Below are 16,528 nucleotides of genomic sequence, written 5' to 3'. Positions count from 1 at the left end.
GCCTGTGAGTTAAACTTTTTTTTATTTGTTTTTTTTTAAACTGGTGGTGCAGTGGTTAGCAGTGTCACCTCGCACCAAGAAGGTTGTAGGTCGTGTGTGGAGTTTGTATGTTCTCCTCACGCCTGCGTGGGTTTCCTCCCACAGTACAAAGACACGCAGGTTAATTGGCGGCTCTAAATTGCCCGTAGTTGTTTGTTTGTCTCTATTTATCAGTGCTGTGATACCTCATCTCTCACAATTCCCACAGCTGATGGATGGCATCTTTCTTTAATGCTGCCATTTTGCAACAATATTTTAAGTCATACAGGAAGAATTCATCATAAACTGAGAGAATTTATTTTCACAGAAAATAGGACCTGAACATTTTTCTTCACCGGAAAAAGACTCAATGAAACGAGAATTACATAAAAAGACATCTGTTGTGTGTTGAACATTACAAATGAAGCACAACCGGAGTGATTTTTTTATTCTGTAAGATGAGCCTCTTTTTAAGGAAACTTTTCTCTCTTGATGTCTCAGACTTTTTTTTTTTTCTTTCATTTCTTTGCCATCCTGTTGTCTTTCTGTTTCCCTCTGTGCCAGTGGCAGCTATAGATGAGCAGGTTCAGATTATTAACGCATTTGAACAGGATTGTAGTCACTTAGAGGAACGAGAGGCATTCCGTCACCTTCCATAGGCCAGCGAGCTGTTGTAGTACTGCTACCTATTTAATCCACGCACACAAAGCAGCAACACACAAAAGTAGCGCGCCATTGATATGTAGCTCAGTTGTGCTTTTGTACTTGCTTCTTCCCCTTCCTTCCTCTTCAATAAATGCAAATGGTGAGCTTTGACTGATGTGTTGTTTGTGTCTTAGCTGTTTCCCCCAGCAACGGCACAGGAGAGGGCTGATGGGTAAAACATTTCTGAACTTAACAAGTTATGTATAAACAAATGGCAGAGGGAAGTACCACTCTGCCTCCTTAAGACAGCTGTGTGTCCTTAATGAGGTTTACTGACATGTTGAGCATCAACAGCTGACGTGGACTTGAATGTATAAACCAGAAAAAAGTAAAATTACCGCCTCAGGGTTGTTTGAGGTCACCATGACCTTAACCTTTGACCTTAGACCACCAAAATCTAATCAGTTCATGCTTGAGTCCCAGTCCCACGTTTGTGCCAAATGTGAAGAAGTTCCTTCAAGATGTTACAGAGATATCATGTCCACCGACAACCTGAAAACAATATGCCTCGGGCTCTGGCTGTCGCCGGAGCAGAGGGATAACAACGGAATGGCTAGACTGTACAAAGCTGCTCAGAGTACATTTTTGGTTTTAAATGCATCTTCAAGTTATATCTTTCTAAAAATGATGAGGTGTCAGCCTCCATGTGATTTGAGAAAGCTGCAGAGGCCTCATGAGTCAGTTAAGAGCAGAGGCAGCTGTCTCTAGTCTGTCCCAACAAAATATGGCCCAACACACACACACTGCCTATTCAACGTTAAAAAGTTCCTAACATGATGGATTCAGCTGGAATATTGTGATGCTCCTTAAAGGAGCCATTTTAAAGTTTTGCTATTGCTACATAGCTGAAAATGTATAAATAGGCCCTTTAATGTTCACGTGAAGTATATTTATAACGTTATAAAAAAAGTGCAATAATTATTACATCTGTTAAACTGTTAAATTCTGATGAGTTTGAAATTAAAGACAATAAACAACAAAACTGAAATGACAACACATGCTACTTTGCATTGAGGGGCCACAAGAAAAAAGGCAGGAACCACTGTTCTTACACGAAAAGATTTTTAGCTTGACGTCTTCCAATCCGACTACCATCATGCTGTCTTACAACTTGTTTGAGATGACCAAGATGGAGGTTATACTCTGGCAGTAAGCATTTTTTTGGTCAAAGTTATGTTATTGTCATGTGGCTGTTTTCACAGCTTCCAGAGTCTCCCTCCTGGAAGTTCACGTGTCTTTGAGTGAGTTTTCAGTCAGTGCTTGCGACTGCAAAACTGATGAATAGAAAATTACAACTTGGGATACACAACAGCAAATAGTCAACAGCTATGTTGAATATATGTATGTTGTGGTGAATGGTCTGAAACATGCAACACCACTGGTTGTTTAAAGGGGCACTCTGCAGGTTTTACTCATCGTGAGCAGGACTGAAACCGTTGGAGATGTCTTCTCTGTCAGAATAACCTCGATGACATCATAGTGATGTCATCGAGGTTATTCTCTCAGTTTGGGCTCGGAGATGACTAACAGAAAGCCCGCTTTACAAACTGCAGGTGTGGGGTTTGGTGGGATTGTTTGTGGGAGATGCTGCTGAACTGCATTATGGGAAATGCAGTTTCCAGTGTTTTTAGAGTTTGACCCATAGTAGTGACTGAAAATCAGGACATGTTGGCCTCCGCTGCTTTAGTTATGACCCTTCTTTTTTTAAATCTGTCAGACCCTTATATTTCAGGAGGTGCAGTACTAAATCACTGGCGTGTTCCTTTAAAGGACATGATGCTGTCATCCTTTTCCCAGTGATCAGAAATAAAGAGGAAAACTTTTCTCTTCAAATACAATGTTAGAAATAACCATACATGGAGTGAAGCAAGTGAACCATGTGAACAAAGTAAGGTTTTATTAATTCCTCTGAATAATTATGACACTATTATGATACTATGGAGTCTCTATTCTTTTCCCAAACAATGAACATTTTCAAATCAGCAGTAAAGTAAATGTTTTATCATGCTGAACCACTGCAATGATACTGACTCACTAACTTTCTGATGCACTAGTATCATCCTCTACTGTAGCACCACAGAATGAAGACACATTCAGATAATGTAATCAGCTTTAATTGATTTGAATGAAATAAGCAATCGCCCTTAAAAGACATAAGGCTTACATGTTAAATATGACAAAAATATTAGCAATAACAATTTAGATTATAGTTCAACAGTAACGGACAGACGTTGATCTCGATGATTTGCAGCAGCTTTAATTAACTTGAGTTGATTGCAACAGATGTTTAGAACATCTGTCCTTGTCAGAGTGTGTTACTCTATGCCCTGCTGGTCAACAACGTAGGACTGCATTGGACATTATAGTTGAATCAGAGCTGTAATTATGGTTAAGGTGATTTTTTTTTGTTTCCATTTTCATCTTTAATAAGAGTCAGATTTCCACTCCTCTTCCATATCTGGAAAATTGAGAGAAAAGAAGGAAAATATTGGGTTATTAGATAAGGGGTTAATGCACACGTAAAAACAATCTTTAAACAGAATTATTCCCCTGCTCAAAGATCAGCATTTGTTGGAAAAAGAGGAAAGTTTCATAATTGTAGTTCCTACACCAATGTTACATTGCCTGGAAATTTAAATTTAAATTAAAGAGCTTGCATTACCTCCACCTAAACTCCTTCTGCCCATGAGTCCAACAAACATCTCCCCTTTATTTCCTGAAGCAGACAGAAAGGCACGACAGAGAAGAAAAATAGTTTCAGGAGGGTCAAAAGAGACTAAATTACCCTGAAACTGTTGGTAATCTAAAAAAAAAGAGAAGAAAACACAAAACAATACAAAAGCCTTTCTTGTGGTGTAATTATACTCACTTTTCCTGCCCAGTCTCACGGGTTGAGATGCACCTGAAATAAAGAGGAGATTAAAATGTTGTAGTGACGATAAACAGTACAAGAGGGAAACTGTGAGCTTCAGAGGGAACATTATACATATGTTACTGCACCACCAAGTACAATGTGGCTACTACAAGACACAGTAAATCAACTATAAAATCCCCATGAAGTTCAATTATGTGTTTGTTTATTTGCTTGTTTACCAGAGCTCCTTCCCATCAGGCCGTGAAACTGCTGTGCTTTGGACCGCTTGATGAGGTCTGCCAGCCGAATGGTTATTCCTCTCTCTAGTGGGTAGCCCTGAACACACACACACACACACACACACACACACACACACACGGCAGATAGGATTTATCACTTCTACACAAATGTTTGAAGTTGAAGCTACTCCTCCTTTAAATCCTCCAGTCTCTGCTGTCTGATGGACTGGGAGAGTTGGTGCAGAGATGGAGCAGTGCTCATCACACAGGTTAGGATGTCACGAGCTTGTGTACATGAACATAAATGAAAGTGGGCTACTATATATGATCTAAATGCTTCTGACTTTACACTAAAAGCCTCTTACAACCTCCTCACCAACTCATCTGCTTAATCCGTTTTCTATATTTGGCCATTAACTGTCATCACTTCATGTTTGCACTTCTTCCCATCTTAACCCTAGTGTTGTGCTTCGGGTCCTCAACACCCCTGAGTCTCTTACAAGGTTGAAAAAAACATACTCATCATTGTTTCATCACCTTGATACTTCATGGCCTTTACTATTTTTATAAGATTTGCTCATAAACATTGTTTTGAGTTGATATTTTGAATGTTGCAGAAGCCAGATACAGAAAATGATGATGATTATTATTGTTTGGCATCTCCAGACTCCAGCTGTAGAACATGGTTAAATACAACAGATTTATGTCTGCTCTGTAGATGTGATAGGTATTGACACTGTGATTGGTGGTGTTGTGTCATTTTGGATTTCTGGGTGAACTCTTGCAGCTAGGAAACGACCTGTGTGTGTGAGTGCCTGAGTTTTTGTGGTGTGTGTGTCTGTGTGTGTGTGTGTGATCTCACCAGAAACTCCAGTTCTCTCTCTTATTTTCCAACAGTCTCCCTCTATTTTTTTTGACTCTTGTCGCAGTAGGTTTATCAAACAGACCCATGACGCCCCGGGATACGCGCGATTGTTTTTCGAGTGACGCGTCTTCACCTCAGTTCGCGCGGCCCCAGGCGAAGTCGCCTGCGTCTGTTGACTTCGCTCCGACTAACACACAGACTCTCTCTCTCTCTCTCTATCTCTCTCTCTCGCTCTCTGATTGCAGTTATGCAGGATAACACTTTTCTTTGTTGGAGAATTACTTTTGGCAAAAAGAAAAAGAAAAAAAAAAAGGACAGCCTATATGTTTCTCAGAGCCCATCTCTATTTTGTGACTCATCAAATGTTCAGTTTGTGACAAAGGGAAAAGATATCACTTAAAAACTTTTCTACAGGTTGGCTGGTGATAATGTCAGAATAGGAATGATAAACATTTAAAGGAGGAAAACCTGAATATACATGTTCCAGCTGAAGCTAGTTTTTCTTGCAGCGGCTGATTTGCTCCTGTGCTGAGACGGTGCTGACCCTTCAGCCGGTCCGCCTGACGCCTCTGACCGTGTGGAGCTCTCCGTGGTGCTGAAACGGGTCCCAATCAGATGATTACACTGGCTTCACTTGACGGTGGAGACGCAGAACAATAGTTTAATTTAGGTTTAGACTCTAGGACGGAGAAAACATAAACTCATAAAAAAAAAATGCTAAAATTAAGTTCCGCAGGTGTTTTAAAATCTGAGTCAGTATATGTTTGGATTCTAACACCATGCACTAGGAAAGTTCATGTTTAATTCCATTAGAGCTCTTCCCCCATTTCTCTGTTTATTCTCTATAGAGCTAAAACGCCAAGAAAAATCAGTCTCTAAGGATTTTTTTTTTTTTTTACCTGCCAGTTCTCCACGGTCCAGATCTCCCCGTCTTCCTCTTCGCTGGACATTGGAGTCCCCAGCGCGCCGAAAACCTGCACGAACACGACCACCAGCAGCACGACCACAAACTTCAGAGCCTCCATCGCTCACCTAAGGTTCGCCAAGATCAGAGCGGCCGCAGATGGTCAAGAGAAACTTCCCCGATGTGGACGCATAAAGGAGCCAAGTAACTTCAAACCAAAGCAGTGTGTGTTTTCTTCTTGTTGCTCCTGAGTGAAGGTCTCCCTTTACTCTTATAACCCCCCCCCCCACCCCCCCCTCCTCGCTCCTCCCCATTTCCTCCAGCCTCATATTAAAGGGAATATATCCTGCCTCCTTTGTCTGACTCAGACGTGATGTGCGTAGTCAGTGAGCAAACTTTATCTTATCTAACTGAACACAAACTGTGAAGGATGGATGTGCTGATTTGTTTGTCTCTGTTACTCACCTGTGATTTTTTCCTTTGCCCACATGATTGATTGATGAGCTTATCAAGAAGCAAAGTATGGTATGAATGAACAGAGTGGAGCATGAAAACTGATGTATGACACACCTGTGTGTGTTTGAGTTATCAGGTCAATGAACGACAAGGAAGGGGAAAACAGGGCCACAGGCAAAGACAGGACATGCTTTATTTTACAGGTTGAAAGCCGCAATGTGCCAAACCAAATCACAAATGAAACCATCACCGGTAGATTTTCCATTTTAAGATCTGCCTTCAAACCAGAACCAGATCGCAATCATGTTTTGTGTCATGTTTATGGCTTGTGTCACCTTCTCCAGGTGCTATTTGATTTTCAGCTGTGATGTGTTCGTGCTTTGTTTGTGTGACTCTGCAGGTGGGCGTCACGGCGGCATGATGAATTTATACTTTAGATAATCACAGCAGCAACAACCTTTGACAAGAATGCATCTCTTCCTCTTGCTCTGTGGTCGATGCAAAAAACCCAAAAACTGATGACATATGAAAGGAAAAACTTCCTGCTTCCCGTATGGACTGAACCATACATTACAAATTGATGAATGCACATTTGAAAGTTCAGCGGTGTGAAAATCAGAAGCGCTGGTTTACAGAGATGTGAATAAATGTGATACGGTCAGATGAGTCGTCCTTCACCGTGTTGCATTCAGGTGAACTGCACCTGAATGCAATTAAACAATTAACATCCAGTCATGCTCTGTGGCAGGTATAAAAAATGCTGAGCAGGCCCAGCTGATTCAGATTTAGTGTTGAGACGAAGGGGGGGGAATGATCTGAAAGACTTTATTGTTTGGACATGGATGCCCAGAGGTTCAGTCACAAAAACTGTTCAACGGGCTCGTTTTTCAGTGGGAACAGTGACTAAAGTGACATCTGTATTGAGATCCATGGGAAAGACGTCAGTAAATAGGGTTGGACATTGTGATTATAAGTGCACATTAGATGACCATGATACTCGTGCCTTAATGTGATATGTGAGGAAAAACAGAAGAGCGGCTCTTCCTCAGGTGACAGAGAATGTCAGTGCAGGACGTGACCAGACCGTCAGCAACAACAGACCGTCAGTAATTGCATAGAGAGGGACATTACAGCAGGGTTGCAGTGCATGAACCCCTCATGACAAAGATGAATACACATTTGAGAGTTCACTGGTGCAATAACAAGAGGCAGTGGTCTACAGAACCGTGGATAAACATGATACGGTCACAGGAGTCATCCTTCACCATTGTCTCCACAAGTGGTGACTGCCAACGTGGCGTGCATTAAAAGAACTGTGCAGGTCTGAATGCTTGACCCCCTCACTGAGGGGATCCAGTGGCTCTGTTATGGTGTTTCCACTTGTGACCTTCCAAAACACAGTTTTGGCCTTGTGAAAGCAATATCTTTATAATATGCTACCTCAAAGGAATTCAACTTAAGGATGAACTGATTAGAGGTTAAGGTCAGCATGACCTTGCAAAACACTTTTTAGCCATAACTCAAGACTTCACAGAGTAATTATGACAAAATTTCATACAAATGGTTTATATTTTATATGATTCTGGACAAACAGTCCGAAACTAGTCTGAGTGGTGGAGGCACCTAACCATGGTAATTCTAGTTTTTCTTCCCCCTCCCCTGTAAGAAAACAGGGACACGTTGCAAAGGATGGGAGGTGTGGTTATCAAAATCACAGTGGCTATCAAAATCTCCTCCACTGTGTTTGGTGACAAATGTTTGCTGGAAACATAAGTATACATACGGTTGCGTTCTTTCGTCTTCTCCAGAGTGGAGCACTTCTACATTTTGATGGTTGCTGCTGAACCACATCATAGCTCATTACATTCCCTGGACTTTTTTTGATGCCCACATCGTTCAAGATGTGCCGCCAACTGGCAGGCCGCTGCTCACCGCCAAGAGACTTAGAAAATGAATAACTTAGACAATGAATAACCTCTGGTCACTTTGACATTCTTGCCTCTTTTGGTCTGAATGTTCAGTTAGTATGCTGATGTTACCATGTAGTTCAAAACACTGCGTGCAGCCTCAGAACTGCTACCTTACAGTCCTTTTATATGTCAGCATAAATGTCATTTGACAGACGGATGCTGCAATCACAAAAGAGGAGAGGTGGAATTTTTTTTTTATATTTTACTTTTGCATCAACATTTTTACAAGAACCAGTGCAATTATCTGGGGCCATAAACAAACTCACACTCTACACAAACAGCTGCCCAGGGATCAGCCACTCTGACTCTTCACCTTTATCATCACAAGTGAGTTTTCTGAGCTTCTCGAAGGACTCACTTCCTCCTGGTTTACTGAAAGCAGGGGATGAAGGGGTATAGAGGAAATTAGATGCAGATACACGCAGTGGAGTTAGAGTTTAATTCACAGAGGTGGGTGAAACATGCACACACAGACAGACACAGGATCTCTACAGATGTACACACACCACATCTTGACTAATATCTCTGTACACGATCTGAGAAGCTGTGCATGCATATGTCAGACAGATAATGATAGGTTTCAAGCACCCAATCAGATCAGAAATTTCATCTGCTCCACTTTTAGTGAACTGACAACCAGCTGTTCACCTTCTGTGTCATCAAATGCTGTCTTACTCATCTTATTTAAATGTTGTTTGTAATGTGTTGCAGGATGACCCTGACGTCAGTCTCAAAATGAAGGTGTTCTTTATACTGTATCTGACTGGAGACAACTGATTGTAAATACGTCATATGTGGTGTGCGCTTCCAAATGTTTATATGTGTTCATCAAAGTACCTGTTACATGTTCTTTATTATCATTATCTCAACATATATTTTGATGAAAATTGACACCCTCCGTCTGAGGGGAGCAACACATCACCAGAGTCCCATCAAAGTGTTTTATTCACCCATACCTGCCTATTTCAGTTCAGTGTGGAGCTGACCCTCAATCAGTCACCTTTAACCTTTGACATTCATTACAGAACTACAGCTGACCACTGATCAGTCATTCATGCATCCCCGTCCTTATTCTAATGACAGTGGTTGGAGTTTCTCAGTTAGTCGGCTCATTGTTTTGATAGCAGCTCCTCTAAAGAATTACAATCAGTCTCCTTTGACAATCAGGACCTTTTGAGAGGAAAACTGGATCATTCTGTTCTTGACACTTATGAATGAAACTTTAATGAAGAAAGACATCATTAAAGCCTTTAAGGCTTAAAAAGACGTATAGTCTACCATGCCATGCAAGCAACTCAGACCCCTTGCTCTGGGCTAAATGCTAATGACACAAATGATAATGCTAACATGCTGATCCTTACAAGGTAAACCAATGCTTACTGTGTTCATTGTCTTAGCTTAGTGTGTTAGCATGCTAACACTTGTTGATTATCACAACACAAGTACAGCTGAGGCTTATGGGAATGCCGTTTGTTTGGTCGTAAACCAAAGCACTATACAAATTAAAGTTTTGACCAGATGATGATATTGGGAAGTTATTCTGAGGCATCCTGTGTAGCTCATGAATTTCCCCGACAAATTTCATGATAACCAATCAAATATTTGTTGGGTTATTTCACTCAAAATTACCAATGCTGATCTCAGGAGGAAATCAAGGGATCACCGAAGTCATTTGGCTTCATCATTTTGGCACAATGAATTTTTTTTTTTTTTTCCTGCCAATCCACCCAATAGTTGATCAGATATTTCAGTTTTGAACCTAAATGTTATGATCTGTCCTGAAGGGAATATTTCTTATGAGTGATTTCCCATTGTGTTTTTCCTATCTTTTCCCTCCGCTGTGATTTCCCCGCCCTAATGTGTTTCACCTGTGTTCAGTCAGCCTTATCTCCCTCGTGTATCTAAGTCTCTGTCTTCCCCTCTGTCTTTGTTGGTTTGTCTGTTGTGTTCCAGCATGGATTACCTGTTCAGTTTGATTCCTAGTGTTTCTGTTAATGTGTTAATGTTATATGTTCATATTTTGCATTAGTTTTTGGTCCTTGGTTTCCTTGCTGCCTCAGATTAATAGTTAGAGGTATAGATTATCACGTTTCAGTTTGGGTTTGGTGTGACCATCTATTGTCCTGTATTGTCCTGTGTTTCATGTCATTAGCACTGAAATGTAATTAAAAGTGTGTCAAACAGCGCCAGCAAAATGTATGTGATGTTTTTTTTTCTGTTTTGTTTTTCTTGTAAAAACTATCTTTCCTTTAGTGAAACACCTGCACTGTCCTGAATACTGGAGACCACCCACCTTGACATGACGCTGGCCCGCTGCATGGTTCACAGGACAAAATCATCAATCATCATTACCTCAGTTATGTTTAACCATTCTACCATGATAATTAAGTGACTTCCATAATTGTTGAAATGATTGTTCATGTTGAAAATGACGTCAGTGAGTTTTGATGGTTTGAGGATCTATGTTGGGCTTCAGTTATAGTAACAATAATAAAAAATGTGGGCAGTGTGTCTGTGTTTGTATCACAGAATATTTCTCTGACTGCAGATATATTAAGCTGAAAGTCACTGGAAGCTTATAATTACAGTAATTTCATTAATAGCAGGATAGAAATACTTAATTTTCCTGCCTCCTTTTCTGTGATTGGCCAATTTTTTGAAAAAATAAGTAAATAAATTCATACATTGTAAATGTCATAATTTTCAGCCAATCTCATAGATACCTAAAACATTTACAATGTAATTCTATATGAGAAAGAAGGGATACCTTTGCCAAATGTAGAATAATCCTCAGAATTTTATTATTTTCTGAAGCTAATTTGAAAATGGAAGGAAAAGCATGTGAACCCTTGAGTTATTATAGACAAACACATGCGCTTAAGGTAAAGACCCACAGGCAATTATAATCTCTCGTGTCTTCATAGAACACACTCATTAAACATTCATAGCGCTGCTGGAAAAAGTAAGTGAACCCTCAGATTTAATAGGTGGCAGTGGCAGTGAAAACCTCAAAAGTTGCAAATCAGACCTGAACAATGTTCAGGAGGAATTCTGGACCATTCTTTCTCACAGCACATCTCCAGCTCAGATTTCATCCATTTTTCAGTTTGAAGTTATTCTGTTGTAGATTTATTACTGTGTTTAGAGTCATTTTTCTGCTTCTTCTCAGCTTCAGCAGGTGGTCAGCCATCCTGATATCATCACATAAGATACCTTGATAAACTCTGAAATTAATTTTCCCCTCGATGATGTAGAGCTGTTCATGATTCTCCCTCCACCCTACTTCACGATTGGATATACGATAATACCTTAAAAACTAGAATTACTGCCTTGTGGTTGTACCTCCACCACTCAGACTAGTTTCAGATTACATCCTTATTTGTCCAGAGTCATATAAAATATTAACCATTTGTGTGAAATTTTGTCATAATTGTTTGTGAAGTCTTGGGTGTTACTGAGATATTGCGCTCACAAGGCCAAAACTAAGTCTTCTGAGATGACTGTGACCTTGACCTTTGACTATTATTATCACCAAAATCTAATCAGTTCATCCTTGAGTCCAAGTGAACTTTTGCGCCAAATTTGAAGAAATTACCTCAAGGTGTTATGGAGATATCATGTTCACAAGGTCAAAATCGTCTTTTGTGAGGTCACCGTGCCCTTAACCTTTGACCTCCAAAATATAATCAGTTTGTAATTAATTCCAAGTGAATGTTGGTGCCAAATTTGAAGAAGTTTCATCAAGATGTTACTGAGATATCATGTCCACAAGAATGAGACACACACCTAAAAAAAACAACATGCATCCGGCTCTGGCTGTCACCAGTGCCAAGGCACAAAAAAAAAAAAATTATTCAATTAATTCCAAAGGGTTCTCTTCCACAAAGTATTATCAAACCACAAATATTAACCTCATTGTGGTGGTAAAGGAAAATAAGCATTCATCCTCAAGGGACCAGGAATGTCCATGCAACAGTTGTTGGAACATAGTGATGGACTGACTGACAGACCAGGATCGTTGCTAGATGCCATTAGTGTGGCAAAAATGAAGTGAGTTTGGAGATCTTAATGAGAATCACTGACTTGTTCATTAATAACAGAGAACCCTAATAAAAGGACCTGTGTGTTTCCCTAACCAGCCATCTCCATCTCTATTGGTGTCACTTGGCGGTCGTCAATATCAACCAAGAAAGCAGCCCTCTGCTCCTATTTTCAGCTTCAGTCACATTCAGCTGTTGCTTGCCGTTAAAGGTCTCAGAGGAGACGCTTGGGGTCAGATTAGACTAATAACGCTGCTGGGTTTCATACCTGCGCTAATTCAAGCAGCACTGCATCAACTCAGAAAGAAACCGCATTGCTTCCCACATTTACTATCAGGCCCTGGAGTGGGAAAGACAATTATAAATACAACACAGTGAAGATCATATGGACATAAAAACTTAACAACATCCTACAGAAGCACAGTGTGTAAAATGTCGTCACTGAAGCGATGCTGTCACTTGTTCCCTGAAAACCCCAGATTTGAGCGCTGGCTGTCTGCTCTGAGCTCTGGGAGAGATTCGACCCTGCAGGATGAGCTGTGCAAGATGAGCAACATGTGGATTTTGATTTAGTATTTTTTAAAGGCATGATTCGAGCTCTGGGTTTTTCCCTGGAAGCATATTAGCAGCACTGACATTATCTTGGTGGCATCAGCCCACAATGCAGCAACGATCATTAAGGATGCCACTGGGGTAAAAGTCACCGCAGATCATTTGAGTCCTGCAGCTCTTAAAGATGTTTGTTCTCAGTGGATGTAATGTGAAAGTTGTACAGGCACCTTTTGTATACAGACAGGTGTTGTTATTTCTACTGCTTCTAATTCGATTTTTAAAGGGTCTAACACAGACTTTGAAGAAATCTTTTTATGAAATAAAGATGATTCAAAATTTATTTTCCCTTTTCTTAGCTCCTGATCCATTCTTTCTTTTTTCTCTCTTTGCTTTTGCTGTTTACTGTGACTACTGCGAACAGTCTGTGGACAAAGATATAGCAGCCAAGCTTAAATCTAGTTAACTACCAAGGGAGCAGTTTTTGGCAAACAAAATAAGAGACATCACTCTGGTTGTCACCTCTTTCTCCAGGGACAAGCACAGAGCAACACACCTGGTGGGAAGTGCAAACACTGCAAAATTTCTCTAATCCACTTAAAGCTAATTGCTTATTACTCTTTCTCCCATGTCCTTACGACTCTGTTGCTTGGAAGGTGCTGAAGAGCCAATAAAGCCAGGTTACAATGATGATTATAATTATAATCATCATTGTAATGTATTGTATTGTGTAATGTATTGTATTGTGTTATATTAAATCACAACAATGATACCCAGAAGAAGAAGAAGAAGAAGAAGAAGAGGAAAAATAATACAGTCAAAGAAACAACCAAAACATATGCTTCTAGAAAATCTATTTCACACTGTGTAGTCACTGGACGATTATTTCATCTTCACTGTCAGCTCTCAAGCACTGGTCAAGCTTCCTGCTCTCTCTCAGCACATACATACCTGTATACTGTTTACAATGACAACAGCAGCAGAATTACCACTTGAAATGTGGGGTAACTTCCATTTCTTTCTAACTTTGTCTGCTGAAATAACTACCATTGCTAGCAGACTTGATTAACCACATCCTATCAATCTGTCCCAATTCAGGGGCCACATCCTTCAGAGGTCACAGCGGCACGACTAGGCTGTCCCATTTCGAAGGCTCCCTAAAATGCAGCTGACAAACGGGTAATGAAGGCTCCAACGAGGCCCAACAAATTCCAAGATTGATTTGTTTACCAGCACGGTAATGAAAATAATATGACGGCAAACAACACTGACAGAGAGCTGAGGATTTCACTTTAATGTAAATAATGGGCTAACAGTACAACTGTTAAAACCAAGGTTTTCTGAAAACAAAAACAAAAAAAAATCCTCTAAAGGCCAGATGTCTCATTCGCAGTCCACAATGTCTACGAAGGGCCACACCTTCGTAGACTGACTCCTCCGAAGTATGTGGCCCCTGAACTGGGACACAGTGCTAATCTACTCTAATCCTAATGTCAGAACTCTATCTGTTTCCAGTGGGCTTTTTAATGTGTCCAGTTGATTATTCTCAAAATAGGAATCCTGTAAATGATTTTAAATATACACATGGTGGCTACACAGATGATGATATTGTGCTGAAAAACTGAGGCTAAAGCTGCGTGTGCCAGGAAAAAAGTCAGCACCCTCGCTCCAGATAGTTGCAGGAATGTGGCTGTTTCAGTCTTGACCAAGAATCTTTGTAATGTAACCTGTAAAAACTAACTTATCTAGCTAATGACACTGCTGCTCGGTGCTGGAAATAATGCTAGGCCAATGATACCACTAGAGCAGAAAACATAATTAAACTGTGGTTTTTTTTGTTTTGTTTTGGTTTTTTTTGCTTTTCTTGTAACACATTTTTACTCTGTTCAGGGTTTTATTTTATTTTATTTTATTTTATTTTATTTTATTTTATTTTATTTTATTTTATTTTATTTTATTTAAATGTTGCCCACCACTGGATTTATGCATGTCAGAAAGTGTTGGGAATACGTCGGCACATTTCACTTTGGCTGACTTCAGTTGCATATCTCCTATCATCCTGTCCTCCATTTGTCTACATATGCACCTCTATATATGTCATTTCATACAAAATGACACTGGTATAACAAAAGGAAAAGGGCGCATTTTTGTGTCACCTCCCTGTACATGACAAGGGGCTGGTAACAATTGAAAGGAATACGCAGGTCCAGGATTGGGCGTGACATGAGGCTACATCTTATTATGGTGCCAGTCATTTCACTGCAAATCCAATCAGCTTTTATTTGTCTGATCAGACTCATCTCACCTTTCCCCCCTCTTCATCTGACCTCATTCATCTCTCTCTCTCTTTCTCTCTTTCTCTCTCTCCCTGACTCTCTCTCTCTGTCTTTCTGTCTGGCTCTACAGCAAATATTGCAGATGCAAACTCAAATGAGCGAGGTATAGGCACCCGACCAAGGCACCAGCACAGACAATCACAAACAAAGAAAAGCACTGGCACACTTGAACCGCTCCCTTGAATTTGGCATTGCTTGATAGCACAAGACTACTTTTTGAACACAACTTCATATCATTCTTTACTTTGTTTATGCTGTGGTCTGTTTTTGCCAAAAGTGTCTCTCCCAGTGTCTATCTGCCTCTTTGTTGTTCACCAGTGTCTCTAGCTGTTTGTCTTTTTTATTCTTATCTACCAGAGCAATTAAAGCTGCACATTTTCATTGTAAAGATTTAATTATGCCCAATCACAAAGTAGAGCCACAACAAGGTAGAGCACCCAGTCCCCACCAACTACAACTCTTTGGATTATATGTAAACCCACAGCCACAACCCCATGCCTGCATAGAGGCTAGCTTATTTGACTTAATGGGAAATAAAGTAAATAGTTAAATTATGCAGAAGTAGAAGTATATACCCCTGACCACCATGAACAATATAATCATCATCATCATCATCAAGCTTTCTTTATTTTCTCAGGGGTACATGGAAGGGTGACACATGTTTTCAATGATGCAAAGATTAGTCACAAAACAGACCAAACAGCAGAAACACAACAGTTAATTCCTAATAAGAACAATTACATTCAAAGACACTAAGATTTAAAAACAACTTAAAAGTTATTTCTAAATTGTCCCAAAGTTACCAGGGAATCAATATTTATTTTAGGTTATTCCATGAGTACAGAGCACAAGATCTAAATGCAGTCTGACGTGAGGAACATGCAGTGTGGTCCAGTCCTGAGACTGGGTTTGATAAGCACCTCTATTGAGGTCTACTGGTGAAGTGAGGTCATTTGGTCATTTATTTAAGAGTGCTTTGTGAATAAATATCTATATCAATGTTGGAATGTTGGGTACTGTAGGTATTCCCAGTAATAAATCTGAGCTGAGTGGTATAGAGCATCTTAGGGCTTATTGGGCTTAATATTATAAAAAAATAATTTATGTTATTTGATTTATAATTATTAGATATTTTTTATTGATTTTAAGTCATATATTTTAGCGTACAACAAGTTCAGTGAATTCAGGTTCATTGGCAATCCACAATCTCTCCTCTGAGACTGTCTTCATGTAAAAAATGAGCCCATAGGTCGTCTGTGCAGCAGATTATTATGATCCATAGTTAGGTTTTGTTGCCAGGTGACATCTAGTAGCTGTCGTAATTTTGACAGGAGTGAAGGGAAAAGTGCGGTGACGTAGTTTATAGAGCGACAAAGGCCACGTCAGGAGGAGGTTGGGGTGGATGGATGGGTGAACAAAACACAGGAATATGACACGAAGAACAGTGTTCGATTCCTGTGTGAAAGTAGCAGTTTATGTTGTTTCTATTATCCATGACTGTTCGACAAAGTTAACCACGTTGTTGTTATTGTAACCATGACAACAAAGATCATCTAATGTTGAGGAAGTATGTATTTTAGCCCAAATCACAA

General features: G+C 40.0%; 1 protein-coding gene across 1 annotated transcript; it reads right to left on the bottom strand.

Moving 5' to 3' along the window:
- Positions 1–2,821: 2,821 nt before the first annotated feature.
- LOC139608943 (protachykinin-like) lies at positions 2,822–5,855 on the bottom strand. The gene is made up of 5 exons (XM_071463105.1): positions 5,581–5,855; positions 3,817–3,913; positions 3,593–3,625; positions 3,386–3,439; positions 2,822–3,181 (listed from the first exon to the last, which is right to left on the bottom strand). The coding sequence occupies exons 1-5, from the start codon at positions 5,704–5,706 to the stop codon at positions 3,147–3,149; spliced, it is 345 nt and encodes a 114-aa protein (XP_071319206.1). The 5' UTR covers positions 5,707–5,855; the 3' UTR covers positions 2,822–3,146.
- Positions 5,856–16,528: the final 10,673 nt, after the last annotated feature.

Source organism: Trachinotus anak, unplaced genomic scaffold, assembly GCF_046630095.1.
Source record: "Trachinotus anak isolate AG129_WGS33_773 ecotype Australia unplaced genomic scaffold, CSIRO_AGI_Tana_v1 ptg000003l, whole genome shotgun sequence".
Lineage (NCBI taxonomy): Eukaryota > Metazoa > Chordata > Actinopteri > Carangiformes > Carangidae > Trachinotus > Trachinotus anak.
The sequence above is the reverse complement of the archived record's forward strand: the minus strand, read 5'-3'. Positions and strand labels throughout refer to the sequence as shown.

Excerpts from the sequence above, each read along its gene's own strand:
- LOC139608943 (XM_071463105.1), bottom strand. The coding sequence starts at position 5,706 with ATGGAGGCTCTGAAGTTTGTGGTCGTGCTGCTGGTGGTCGTGTTCGTG. Across the intron at positions 3,626-3,816 it reads CCTGATGGGAAGGAGCTCTG|GTGCATCTCAACCCGTGAGA; the intron begins GTAAACAAGCAA and ends TCTTTATTTCAG. Across the intron at positions 3,182-3,385 it reads CAGAAGGAGTTTAGGTGGAG|ATATGGAAGAGGAGTGGAAA; the intron begins GTAATGCAAGCT and ends TCAATTTTCCAG.